The sequence below is a fragment of the Triturus cristatus genome, chromosome 10 (assembly GCF_964204655.1).
Source record: "Triturus cristatus chromosome 10, aTriCri1.1, whole genome shotgun sequence".
Taxonomy (NCBI): domain Eukaryota; kingdom Metazoa; phylum Chordata; class Amphibia; order Caudata; family Salamandridae; genus Triturus; species Triturus cristatus.
Window position 1 is genome coordinate 1247212535 of NC_140593.1, and position 12047 is coordinate 1247224581.

A 12047-nucleotide genomic window follows, 5' to 3' on the forward strand; every position below is an offset into this window, starting at 1 on the left:
TGTCGCTGTTCGCCGCTTCCTCGGGCCCGCCCCTTACTTCTGGCCCTACCCGTTTCCAGGCTTTAACTTATGGCGGCCAATATTTTAGCTGAACTGTTTCAATCCGGTTTACCCTGTAGAACTATTAATTATTACTCAGTAGTGTTGGCTGGGCGAGCTGCAGTAAATGATTATATTACAGGAAGTGATGCTTCGATCCGCAGACTGACCATAAACGGAATTAGGCTTAAAAGCCGCCTACTTCTCGCTAGGATTTCTCTTGTGGCCTGGCTTATCTTTCTTTGAAACAAATATCTCAGAAATCAGCAACTTTATTTCCCTTCATCTCTTCGAGGAGGGTTTCACGTTACAACCCTGGAGATGTGTGAGGTACTGTTCACCAGGTGTTGTATATTCTTATATTTGGACGCCTGAGAGTGTTCTGTAGCCGCTCTCTCGGGATCGCACACAGTGTGTGTGGGTCATTGTATGATGGCGTCCGATTAGGAAATGCGGTGTCCACTGCTACCATAAGCAGGGGCGCTAAGACAATCATGAACAAGCATTGGCATAGCCAATAGGTCTCGCCTTTGGGACCTTATTAGTGTTTAGCCATGCAACACTTGCATAACTAAATACTTATAAGGTCCCAAAAGCGAGACCTATTGGCTATGTCAAGCGGCCGCGAAAGTGATCGCGATCAAACATCAAAGCGGCCGCGCGCCCGCGCACATGCACTGTAGCTCTAGGCTGGCCTGGTAGTACTTTTTGGAGCCCTCTCAATATGTCTCGCCAGAGCAGCGCATGCGCTGGGTCAGGCGAGACCTAAAAAAGCAGGCGTAGACTCATCAAAGTTTCGAACACAAGGTCCTGCTGATATTTTGAAAGCCTTAGACTGGTGGAATGCTGTTTTTTTTTTGTGCAAAGTTCTATCGTTGGACAGGAACATGTGAGCACTTCTATCAGTGGAGAGATTTAAACATTCTTAATGGCGGCCTCCACTCTATGAATGAAATGGCGATTCTCCAGTTGATATGTAGAGAGAATCTTAATTTAATTAAAGGCATGGATGCTAGCATTATTCCGCCCACCTCTCTCAATTTAGTATATAACAGAAGCCGAAAAAGAGTGGGATGAGAGAACAGAAATGCGTAACTGAGTAAAAAAGTTTATTGTTTTTGTTTAATTGAAGAAGTTGGTTTTTGCTGGTAGCACAGCTCCTTGAGGAGTCGTTTGCCCATTTGTTTCTGTTGCAGACATTGGCATGCAATGGAACATCACTCGACGGAGATTGAAATAAAAGAAGTGAGATGTAAAGATGGGGGAAAGAGTAGAGATGGTTTTTGGAAGGTAGCTAATTGAAAGCTTTTAAGATGGTTTGGAGTTGATCATCGAAGCCTAAATATGAAGGCAGTTGTTAGCAGGGGCGATGTACTCTGCATGAAGCCTACAGAATGGAACAATGTGTTCTGTGATGTTCTAATGACCGTTAAAGGGCTACATGTTGGGGCAGCAATAAAGGTTTATGCCTAATGCTGGCCTCCGTGTCTTTAATGAAATCAAGATTCTCTCTGCATTTCAATTGGTGAATTGCTGTTCTCTTTTTTAACCATAGCTCTTGTGTGGGGGTAATTACCCCACTCGGAGAAGTGAGGGTTGGATTACCCTTCTGCGCTGAGTGTGGGAGGGGTTAATACCCCTACTCCACCCAATGGCAGGGATTGGGTGTGTTGGGTTACCCTGGATAGGATGGGGGTAATTATCCTGCTCTCCGGAGTGCGGGTTGGATTACCCCGCTGCAAGGAGCGTGGGAGGTGTTCAGTCCGCTGCTCCACGCAGTGGGGAGCTGGGGGTTGGATTACCCTGGCCAGGACTGGGGCAATTACCCTGCTCTGAACAGTACAGGGTTGGATTGCCCTGCTGTGAGGAGTGTCGGATGGGTTTATTGCCTTTCTCTACTCAGTGGGGGTTAGACTGCCCTAGATAGGAGTGGGGGGAAATCACCCTACTCTGGAGTGGGTAAATACCCGGCTCTGGGCAGGAATCTTACCCAGTTCGGCAGCGGCTGTTATCCCTGGGGTTGGACTCCACATGGTCGGCAGCCTGAAACTCCACCGTGCCCTCGTAGCATCTGTTGCTGAGAATGGTCTTAAACCCTGAGGAAAAAACAGTAAAAGAGACATCTCCAAATGAAACTTGGGGGTAACAGAAAGAGGGGGTGAGATCTCCTACAGGGCGGCTCTCCGGTGTGTTCATTCAATTTAAATTGTGTGGGTTTGTTTGTTTCCATACAGCAAGGAAGGTGATTCAGTGTGGTCATCAAAACTTGTACTTTCATTTAAATTCTCCAATCACTAAAACACAGTGCATGCGTACAAACCATCTAGACCATTTAATTTATCTATCTTTTGTTACATTGATTATTTGATTATTTTATCAACTGTTAGTCAACAATATTTCCATATTCAAAGCTCTGCAACGTTTTTCTACCAGTATTAAAAGCATTCTATTCACCGTTATACATACGTCATTTGAAAAACAAAGATGCCCATAATTCCTGTGTTCTTACTCAATACATTTTAATCTCAACTGTCCAACTGTTTTTGTTACCTAGAAAGAAAATGTAAAGTAGGTTCCTTTACAGTACTTCTTGCAATAGTCCTGGTCCTAATGACATTCACATATGGTTTTGACATGTTTTACTCTTTTAACACTTACTAATCGCTTGACACCAGGCGCGTCACGATCCTAACGCTTGACTCACATTCAATGATGCAAGTTAATCAGCCCAACGATGCTTTGAGATTGGAAGGCCTCAAGTTGACTATTTGTAAAGTTTCAACTTCTAGATACAAATCAATAGGCCTTCTTCAGGACTCCGGATTATAACTGTTGATTCTTTAGCAGAGAATCTCTAAACAAAATAGGTCAACCCTCTTTGGTATGCGAAAAGGTGGGTAGATGTACAACGCAAAACTATGTTCCTTCCAGAATTATTCAGTTATTGAAGTAAAATAGAGTTATTTCCGCAACATTAAGGGACATATGTATAAGCCCCAATTGCCACCACAATGTCACTTTTACAGACGTGGTGGCAATAAGGGCTGCGCCTTATGTAGAAGGCAGCCTTAAGCCACTTCACGTGGCTTAGGGCTGCCTTGTACATAAGGCCCCCTTTGACCCTATGGTTAGAGTGAAAGGGGCGTGCAGTGGGTGCTGCGGTGGCCGTTCCACCGCAACACCTATTGTATTTGACGCTGCCCCCTATGTACGAGAGTGTCGTACATAGGAGGCAGCGCCAAAATTAAGACCAGGAAAATCCTGGTCTTAAGTTGGCGAAACGAGGAGAAATGCATTATTTCTCCTCGTTTTTTCTTTATCCATGTGTGCTGCCTTGTACAGGACACATGGAAAAAGCAAAATGCCATGGTTTGTTTATGTACAGAAAGGTGTCCCTTCCTGTACATAAACAAACCTTTACAAAAAAATCAATTTTATCACTTACAGGTGTGCTGCATGAAGCAGCACACACGTAAGTTGCAAACTGGCATTTTAGGTTGGTTTATGTGCAGGGAGGGGCACCTTCCTACACATAACCAATCCTCCCCTGCACACAGACACGCCTGCGTTGGCGATAAGTGGTTAAACTTATAGCCATCTCAGGGAGAAACGCAAGGCTGCATCACATTCTTGTAAATATGGTGCAGCCTTGCGTGTCAGAAGTGGCGCAGCGCGGCGTTAAGCCCAGAACGCTAATGCCGGGCTCCGCCACTTCCTTGTACATATCCCCCTTAGTCTCCTGAATCAATACCTCACAAGGTTGGTTTGTGAAAAAGGCGAATGGCAAATTGTAGTAAACTGAACCAGTCACTTTAGAGAATGATGCTTTTGTGCGACAAAGAAAAAACGTACGTTTGAGCAGCAGCAATCGACAATTATCACAGCACTCAATGCGAAGGTGCAGGGTGCAACTGGTAAATGAAGGAGAGGAAAATATATATATTTTTTTTACAGAAAAGGGGTCAATCTCACAGTATTATAACAAAGAATTATGTTTTTTAACTGAATGACGGATTAGCAGACTTCTTTCCACTGAAAATGATCTCTGGGTAGAGTTTATTGATGTTTCATCCCTCTAGGATAGTGGAGATCATTTAACTGTGTTGTAGTTCCCATTCGTTTCCAGGATAAGGGAGCAGGGGTCAAGGGTCAGCCATGAACGACAAGCCAAACATAGCTAAGAAAATCAGGTCAAATATCAGATGCAGTAAAACAAGGGATCCGAGTGAATGAGATGAGAGAGTGGGGGATGGATTCCCTGCAGCTCGGCACATTCAGTGCAACGCTCCATGACATTGTGTGTGTTTATTATTTCCAGCATGTCACCCAGGGTCCTGAATTCACGAGCTTTGCCTCCCTTTAAACAGGGTTTTATTTGTGTTCCTTTACTTCACCTCATTGGCACTGCACTTCACATCAAGCCTTGCGGTGCCCATTCACCAGACACTCTTGTGATGGTCATCTTCAAATGTGCATCATTTGTTGGGCTGGAAAGAGTCACGCTCTGTCCCAGCTGCCTCAGTTTACTGCAGGTTCCCATTTCGCACAAACCTTGTAAGTTATTAATTAAATGACATGCTGAGATGTCCCACAATGAACCCTTCCTTCTTTTAAATTAGGATCTGGCTATAATTGTTCAATAATGAGATGGACCATAAAGGCATGTTTATGAAATGGGTGGCGTAGGGCAGCGCTGCGTTGCATCACAGGGAAGGGCGGTGGGCGCTGTATTTATCCAATACTGCCCTTTCCTGTCCTCTCCCTTGTGCTGGAACCGGTTTGACAGCCTAGCAGCGCCGCAGGCCCTCTTGCACGGTGGCGCGACGGTGCCTGTGTTGTAGGCAGGATTGTCACTGGGCGGGAAGGGCCACCTTCCTGCACAAACCCAATCCTGAGAGGTTCTGTCCTCTTTCGATGTGCGCTGCAGAATGCGGCACCCACAGAAAGAGGAAAAACACAGGAGAAATTAAGATGTTTCTCCTCGTTGCGCCCCTCCTGAGGAGGCATATTTTGATGGCGCATTACCAGGTTTGGTAAATCTGGGAAGGAGTCAAAATCCACAGGAGTTGCATGGGAACACCCACACAACGCCCATGGAACGTCTCCCTGGTGCAGAGTAATGCAACGCAGTGATTTGCGCTGCGCTGCCTTACTCCATATTTTTGAAGCCATTTAAAGCCACGCACAGTGGCGTTACGTGGGCTCAAAAATAGGACTTGAGGTTTGCGTTGCTCCTGCAGCACCTTGCGTGGTGCAAGAATGTCCCAAACGTGGTCATGAATACGGCCCGTTGTCGGTATCATCCATTTCAGAAAAGGCACCCAAAGGCCCTCGATCGAATTCTGTCCGTTCACTGGCAAGGAATATATGTCGTAGAAATGAGTTGATGAATAGTAACGAAAGGTAAGATCAATGAACACAAGTGTTTGTCTGTCCACGTCATCAGCTTAGTGAAACCCCGCGACAAGAAGACGACTGTCTGCACAGCGGTGGATGTGAACGGGAGGGTGGAAAAGACACATGCAAACCAATATCCCACAGTACAATGATCGATTGGTTGTGACAGTTAATAATTACACAAGGCTAAATGACCGTGACATTTAAAGCCAATGGCATCCTGCATTGGTCGGCAGGCTTCACTGCTCTTGGCCATTCACAATGAACTCATCGCGAAAGGACTGTTTATCGGCTGACCATCTATTCGATTTGCTTATCATTGTCATCTGTGAATACAAAGTCCTGAAGAAGGATTAGCGATTCGTGCACCAACATGAAACTTTACTGAAGGGTTGATTATTTAGAACTTATCTGAAATAAATGAGGGCCTCGTTTTTGGGGTTTTGGCATCGGGCAGCGCAGTGAGTCGCCGTGCTGCGCTGCGCTACGTCAAAGCGAAAGGGCAGGAGTGCACCGTATTAATCCAATATTTCTGTCCACCCTCTCCCCTCCCGTTCAGCAGGCTACCGCCATAGCAGGCACCCTTGCACCATGGTGCAAGGGTGCCTGTGTTGTTGGCAGGGTTGTTTTTGTACAGGAAGGGGCACCTTCCTGCAGAAAACAATCCGGGGAGGCTTTTTCCTGTTTTACACACTTGAAAAGAGGAAAAGACAAGGAGAAATAAAGTTATTTCTCCTCGTTGCGCCTCCCCCGGGGAGGCATATGGTTTTGGTGAATCCCCAGGTTTACATGGTTTTGTAAATCTGGGGAAGTGTCAAAATCCATGGGTGTTGCGTGGGAACACCCACTGAAACGCCCGTGGAAGGCCTCCAGAGCGCAGAGTGAGGCAACGCAGCGGTTTGCGCTGCTCTGCCGTACTTCATATCTATGAGGTAATTCAAAGCCATGTAAAATGGCTTTGACTCACCCCATAAATATGATTTTGTAGTTTGCGCCACGGAAGCGTCACAAAATGTGATGCTCCGGCGGCACAGGGGGGCTCCTAAATATGCCCCTACGTGTCTCGGCTAAATCAGGGGTTTGATGTATTCACATCTGAAGGGGACTCGCTCACGAGTTTCGTCACATGTAGACGTGTTTAGCAAGCACGAAAGTTGAGACAATATACGAGGAGTATTAAGAACGGAGCTATTGTGAGAAAGTGCCGTAAATTAACATATTTGATGCTTTTCAGCCAGTGAACGAAAGCAGTTAAACAGATAGAAAGGAAGGGGCTATTCATGAGCCGTGTGCATCGCTCTTGCGCTGCGCAAACCTTACTTGTGATTTATGAAGCCACGGAGGGCCACTCTGCGGGGCCCTGAGGGGCTCCACAAACCTGGAGTAAAGCAACGCAGCGCACATCGAGGCATTGCCTTACCCGACCCTGAGAAGGGGTCCCATGGGCGTTGTGTGCGTGCTCCAGTGCAACTCCCATGGCTTTTGACGCATCCCCAGATTTACCAGAACTGGTAGACCTGGGAATGTGCCAAAAAGAGACGCCTTCCCAGGAGAGGCGTAACAAGGAGAAATATCTTTATTTCTCCTCGTTACTTCCTCTTTCTATGAGTGCTGCCTCCTGCAGCACTCACAGACAGAGGAATGTGCCTCTCAGAATTGTGTTTGTGCAGGAGGGTGCCACTTGCTGCACAAAAACAAGCCTTTATGCAACGCAGGTACCCTGGTGCAAGGGTGCCTGCGATGGCACTAGGGTACCAGTGCAAGGGAAAAGGCAGGCATGCGCTGCATTGCCTTAAATATGGTCCATTCCTCCCCTTTCCCCATCGTGCAGTGCAACGCAGCCAGGAGACTTGTTGCACTGCATGACCAGTTCGGAAATGGGCCCCGAAACGTATTAGTTAATCAAGAGCTAATAAAAATGTGACTTAATTAGAAAAGCAGAGATTGCACTAAAACGATATGATAAATTACACAGAAATGCGCCCTTTTCTCCCTCCTGGACATCCCAGCCATCACATTGTACGATAAACCAGGTGGAGAGGAAGCAGCCTCGCCATCGATAAAAAGTTGGTTTGGGACTCCTGACACCAGGCGCAGCCACTCAAAGCCCATCTTTGACATGATGGAGCAGCACAGACCACTGCGGGGTCTTGCACACACACCCATGGACTCGCCGGCTGTCGTCCATTCCATTGACTCATGAGGCTTCAGCCAAGCTCTTCACTGTCGCCCCCACTGGACCCCAGAGCCCAGTCTCCCTCACACATATGAAGGCGGTGATCTGGAGTTTCTTATGCTAAGCCCGTACCATGACCACCAGCGGGCACCATCGATACAGGTTTGGGTGGCATCCGGGAAGCGTCGATTGAATGATTCAAAGCCTGACGTCAGATCCCACTGACTCTTGTTCTCAAGATAGACTCCTCTCTGAGGACTTCAGGCCACATCTGCAAGTCTGTCACTATGGGGGGCCCCGCAGAGAGTCCTTACTCTCCCCAGATGTTAATTCTACACTGTCCCTGACATGTCACCTATGGATCCGAGCTCGAGCGAGCGAGAAGTCCCAACATGAGCAAGTCAAGACCCCCATCTCAGAAACGTAGGGTAGACTCCACTGGAGATATCAAAATATTTTATTTTAAAAAATAAGGGCCTTATTTATGAGAAGTGATGCATCGCTGCGTGAAAGCAGCGATGCGTCACTTCTCAGTGCGCCCTCCTTGCGACATGACGGATACGTCATATTTACTGTATAACGCATCATGTCGCAAGGAGTTACAGATACGTCAGTATTTCTCCCGTATCTGTCAGTGCAAAAGTGACGCATTGCTGGAGTGTGTCATAAAAGTGACGCAACTCCAGCAATGTGTCCTTTCACATGGGGCAAGCCCCATGTGAAAGGGCCTGCGTCAGTCTTACGCCTGCTGTGAGGCAGGCGTAAGATATTGACGTATTTGCGTCCTAGAAGTGGCGCAGTGAAATCTCGTAGACTTCACTGTGTCACTTCTACGAGGCTTACTTACGTGGGAACGCTCACCCTGCATACATTCTACCTGATGCAGGTATAATGTAGCACAGGGGTTTACTAAGTGACGCATCTGATTAGATGCGTCACATTGTAAATAGGGCGCTACAGGAGGCATGTTTTACACCGCCAATGCGTTACAAAAAGTGACGCAACGGAAGCGCAAAACTGTCGCAAGGCCTCATAAATAAGGCCCTAAGTATACCTGGAGTCGAATGAAAAATGATTCCCGAATCTTAAAAAAAAAAAATCCAAACTCATAGGTTTGACAGCTAAATGTGGGTCTTCAGATTGTCATTTTTGTGAAATGGTGTAAATCATTTAAGTCGTTTTTATCTTTAGAAATAAAGGGTGAAAGAAATATAGATATCTGGACGGTTGGGCTTGAGAGCAGCAATAAATGTAGCGTTCGGATTGGCCCGTGGACCTTTATTTTCTTGGGGCCATCGCGCTCCCGCAGGAGTCAGACTCCTATGAGAGTGCTCTGATTGGCTGCCAGCAATATGAGAAAAATGTTGATGGCAGCCATTACAGGACTCATGGACTTAGTCCCCTGTCCTGAAATTTATTAAAAATAAATACATTGTGTAAGGGGGCAGGGTTGGGATACCCTGACCCCGTGGGCCCATGAGGGGAACCAGAGGGACTCCCAGGGGTCAAGAAAGAAAAGAAAGTTGGCAAAAAATTCTGTAATCCTGTGAGGCTTTAGGGAGATTGGGGATAAATGGCAGGTGGTAGTTTCGACCCCGGGGCTGTGTTTATGAATGGAAGGGGGCTGCATGCCCCAGGCGCCTCCAGAGCCCCGGGGAGCCAACCCCTGGGGTTAAAAGTACTTTTTAGGGGGAATGGAGGCCGCATGGCCCCCCTCTCTGAGCCACCAGGGACCTCATAGAGCCCACCCATAGCACCAAAATGTGTTTGTATGGATGGGGGGGGGCACGTGGCCCCCCTCCCTGAGTCTATGAAAGCCCGGGGATCCCAGCCCCGGTGCTGAAATTTACAAAATGGGCAGGGAGGCTGCCCTGTCCCCCCCGCCCTGAACCTCATAAGGGCTCAGGGAGCCCACCGCGGGGGCAAAACTTTCTTAAATGGGAGGGGGGTGTGCAGCCCCCACCCTGAGTCTCAAAAGACCCCAGGCCAATTACCTGAATGGAGGAAGGCCGCAGTTTCCCTGCCCACAGAGGTGCAAGCAGGGAAGCCGGTAAGTGCTCTTGCTTGGTGGGAGCGTTTTCAAATCTCCTGCCATCAGGAGCAAACCCCAAGTCTGCATCCAGTGGGCGAGAACTTCAAAAATGCCCCCGCCCACTGCGACTGGACTTTAGATCTGTTTCTCTGCCTGCATTATCAGCAGCTCCCTTCGAGCAGAAACAATGCCGGCTCCCACTGGATGCAGAAAGCTGGCTCAGGCCTTGGGGGCCTTGGGACTCCACTGTGGCCCCCAACGAGAGCATGGGGGGGGTGCCCTGGTTAGGCACCCACCTTTACCAGTGCCAGGTCCCAGGGGATAGGGTACCTGGGGGCTAAATCAGCCCGGGGAGAGGGAGTGTATGCCTCCCTCCGCCTAAAAGAAACTCCAGACACCGGGGATGGGGTTACCCAGACCAAAATAGGCCCAGGGGGATGAGGTTCCTAGTGCCTATCAAGTCTTGGGGAGGGGGCCACATGGCCCCCATACCTTTTAATACAAAAAAAGGCCCTGGGGGGTGGGGTCTCCAGGGCCTAGTAAGGCTCGCGAAGGGGGGAACGCAGCCCCCCCTACCTTTAATATTCAGTGGCCCTGGGGGATGGGGTCCTCGGGGCCTAATGAGGCATGCGGAGGGGGTGTGCAGCCCCCTCTCTTTAATTTTAATGAGTGGCCCCAGGGGATGGCGTCCATCAGACCTAATGAGGCTCATAGAGGGAGGGGGCCCCGCTCCCCTTTAATAAAATAAAAGGCCGTTACGTATGGTAATGTGGTGTTGGTTGCCTTTCGAGGGTTGGCCACAGGGACAACCAACCAGCCAGGTGTGGTGTGGGGGTTGGATTTATGTATGGTAATAAAATATTATACCATTAGAGCTATGAAAGGAAGTGCAAAATAGCTCAGAAGAATATAAAGTGTGATCTGAAAGAGACTATTAGTTATGAATTCCTTACCTTAGAATTACCCACAGGCATCAGACTGGATCCGGAGAACTTTTTTCGTAGCAGTACCCCTGCATGTCGATAGGTGGCGTTGGTCAACTCCACGTTCGTTGTCGGCATCGTGATCACTGGGATGATGTCGCGGTATCTACTTAGACACAACCCTCGCACGCTGTCACTTCTTTCTTTTTCCGCGGCAGCCAGTGCAGACCCGAAGAGAGCGGTACCTCGAGTCACTTTTTGACTCAGTTTTTGTGACTTTTGTCGACACCTTTTTTGAGTCGATCGACTTCTGGTGCACGAAGAGATGTCACGTTGGACCAGCCTTTGGTGCTTGGAGCGTGATCACGACCCGAAGTCGTGCTCCCACTATCGGGTCATGAACCCGAAGTTTTTGCGGGAGCGGTCCCGAAAGCTTCTCGAGGCCCGGCAGTCCGCTCTGTGCCATTCGAGGTCCTGGTCGAGAGGGAGGTCGCGGGACCAGTCGCAGAGCCACCACCACCCCTCGTCATCGAAGTCTTCGGGTAAGTCAAAGCACAAAAAGAAGGCGAAGAAGCATCATCGCTCTTCGCGCTCTCTCTGTCCATCGGCGGAAGCGGAAGGTAGTCGTCCGGCTCCTCCCATGGAGCCTGTTGGGTCGACTCCGGCCTTCCCTCCCTTTCCAGGAGCCGGAGCGACCCCTGCCCAGCTTCGAAGCTTATACGAAGCCTTGCACTCCATCTGTGGGCAGCCCGACTCCGCCAGCGTGCCCTTAGGCCCCGCTTACTCGGTTGGGGACTCTAGGCCTTTGATGCCGGCGGCTCCGGCGCCGCAGGGCCCCCAAGGATCCAGGCCTGGATCCGGATCGGTGCCGGTCGACCTTGTGACACCTCCTCCAGCGCCAAATCCAGTGTCCCCAGCCGGTGTCGGCTCCGGCCTCCTGAGTCCCTGTGCCAGAAGTAGGTTGTGGTTGCTATTCCCGCTACTTTCTGGTACCCATGAAGGACAAGGGCTTGCGTCCTTTCTTGGACCTCAGGGATGTCAACCGCTTCTTCCGGAAGGAGAAGTTCAAGATGTTGACTTTGGCTCAGGTTCTGTCTGCCCTCGACCCTGGAGACTGGATGGTAGCATTGGACTTGCAGGACGCCTATCTCCACATCCCCGTCACTGTAGGCCTCGAGCATTTTCAGTTCACCGTGCTCCCCTCTGGCCTTACCAGCGCCCCTCGGGTGTTCATGAAAGTGATGGCGGTGGTCGCAGCGCATCTGCGTAGATCGGAGGTTCCAGTCTTCCCCTATCTCGACAACTGGCTGTTGACGGCGGGCTCGCCCCAGGCCGTCGTCTCCCACCTCCAGACTACGGCGGACCTCCTGCATTCGCTGGTGTTCTCTATCAACGTGTCGAAGTCACACCTGAGTCCCTCTCAAAAGCTCCTCTTCACCGGAGAGGTTCTGGACAAAACGCAGTTTCGGGCCTATCCTCC

The 12047-nt window shown here is 49.3% G+C and overlaps 1 protein-coding gene across 1 annotated transcript in view; it reads right to left on the reverse strand.

Annotated features, from left to right (window-relative positions):
- LOC146797202 (ceramide kinase-like) overlaps positions 1–12047 on the reverse strand; it is a 269453-nt gene that overhangs the window by 16115 nt on the left and 241291 nt on the right. Inside the window, exon 9 of the mRNA XM_085629912.1 lies at positions 2030–2135. Within this exon, the coding sequence (XP_085486038.1) occupies positions 2030–2135 (106 nt within the window). The remainder of the gene's footprint in view (positions 1–2029; positions 2136–12047) is intronic.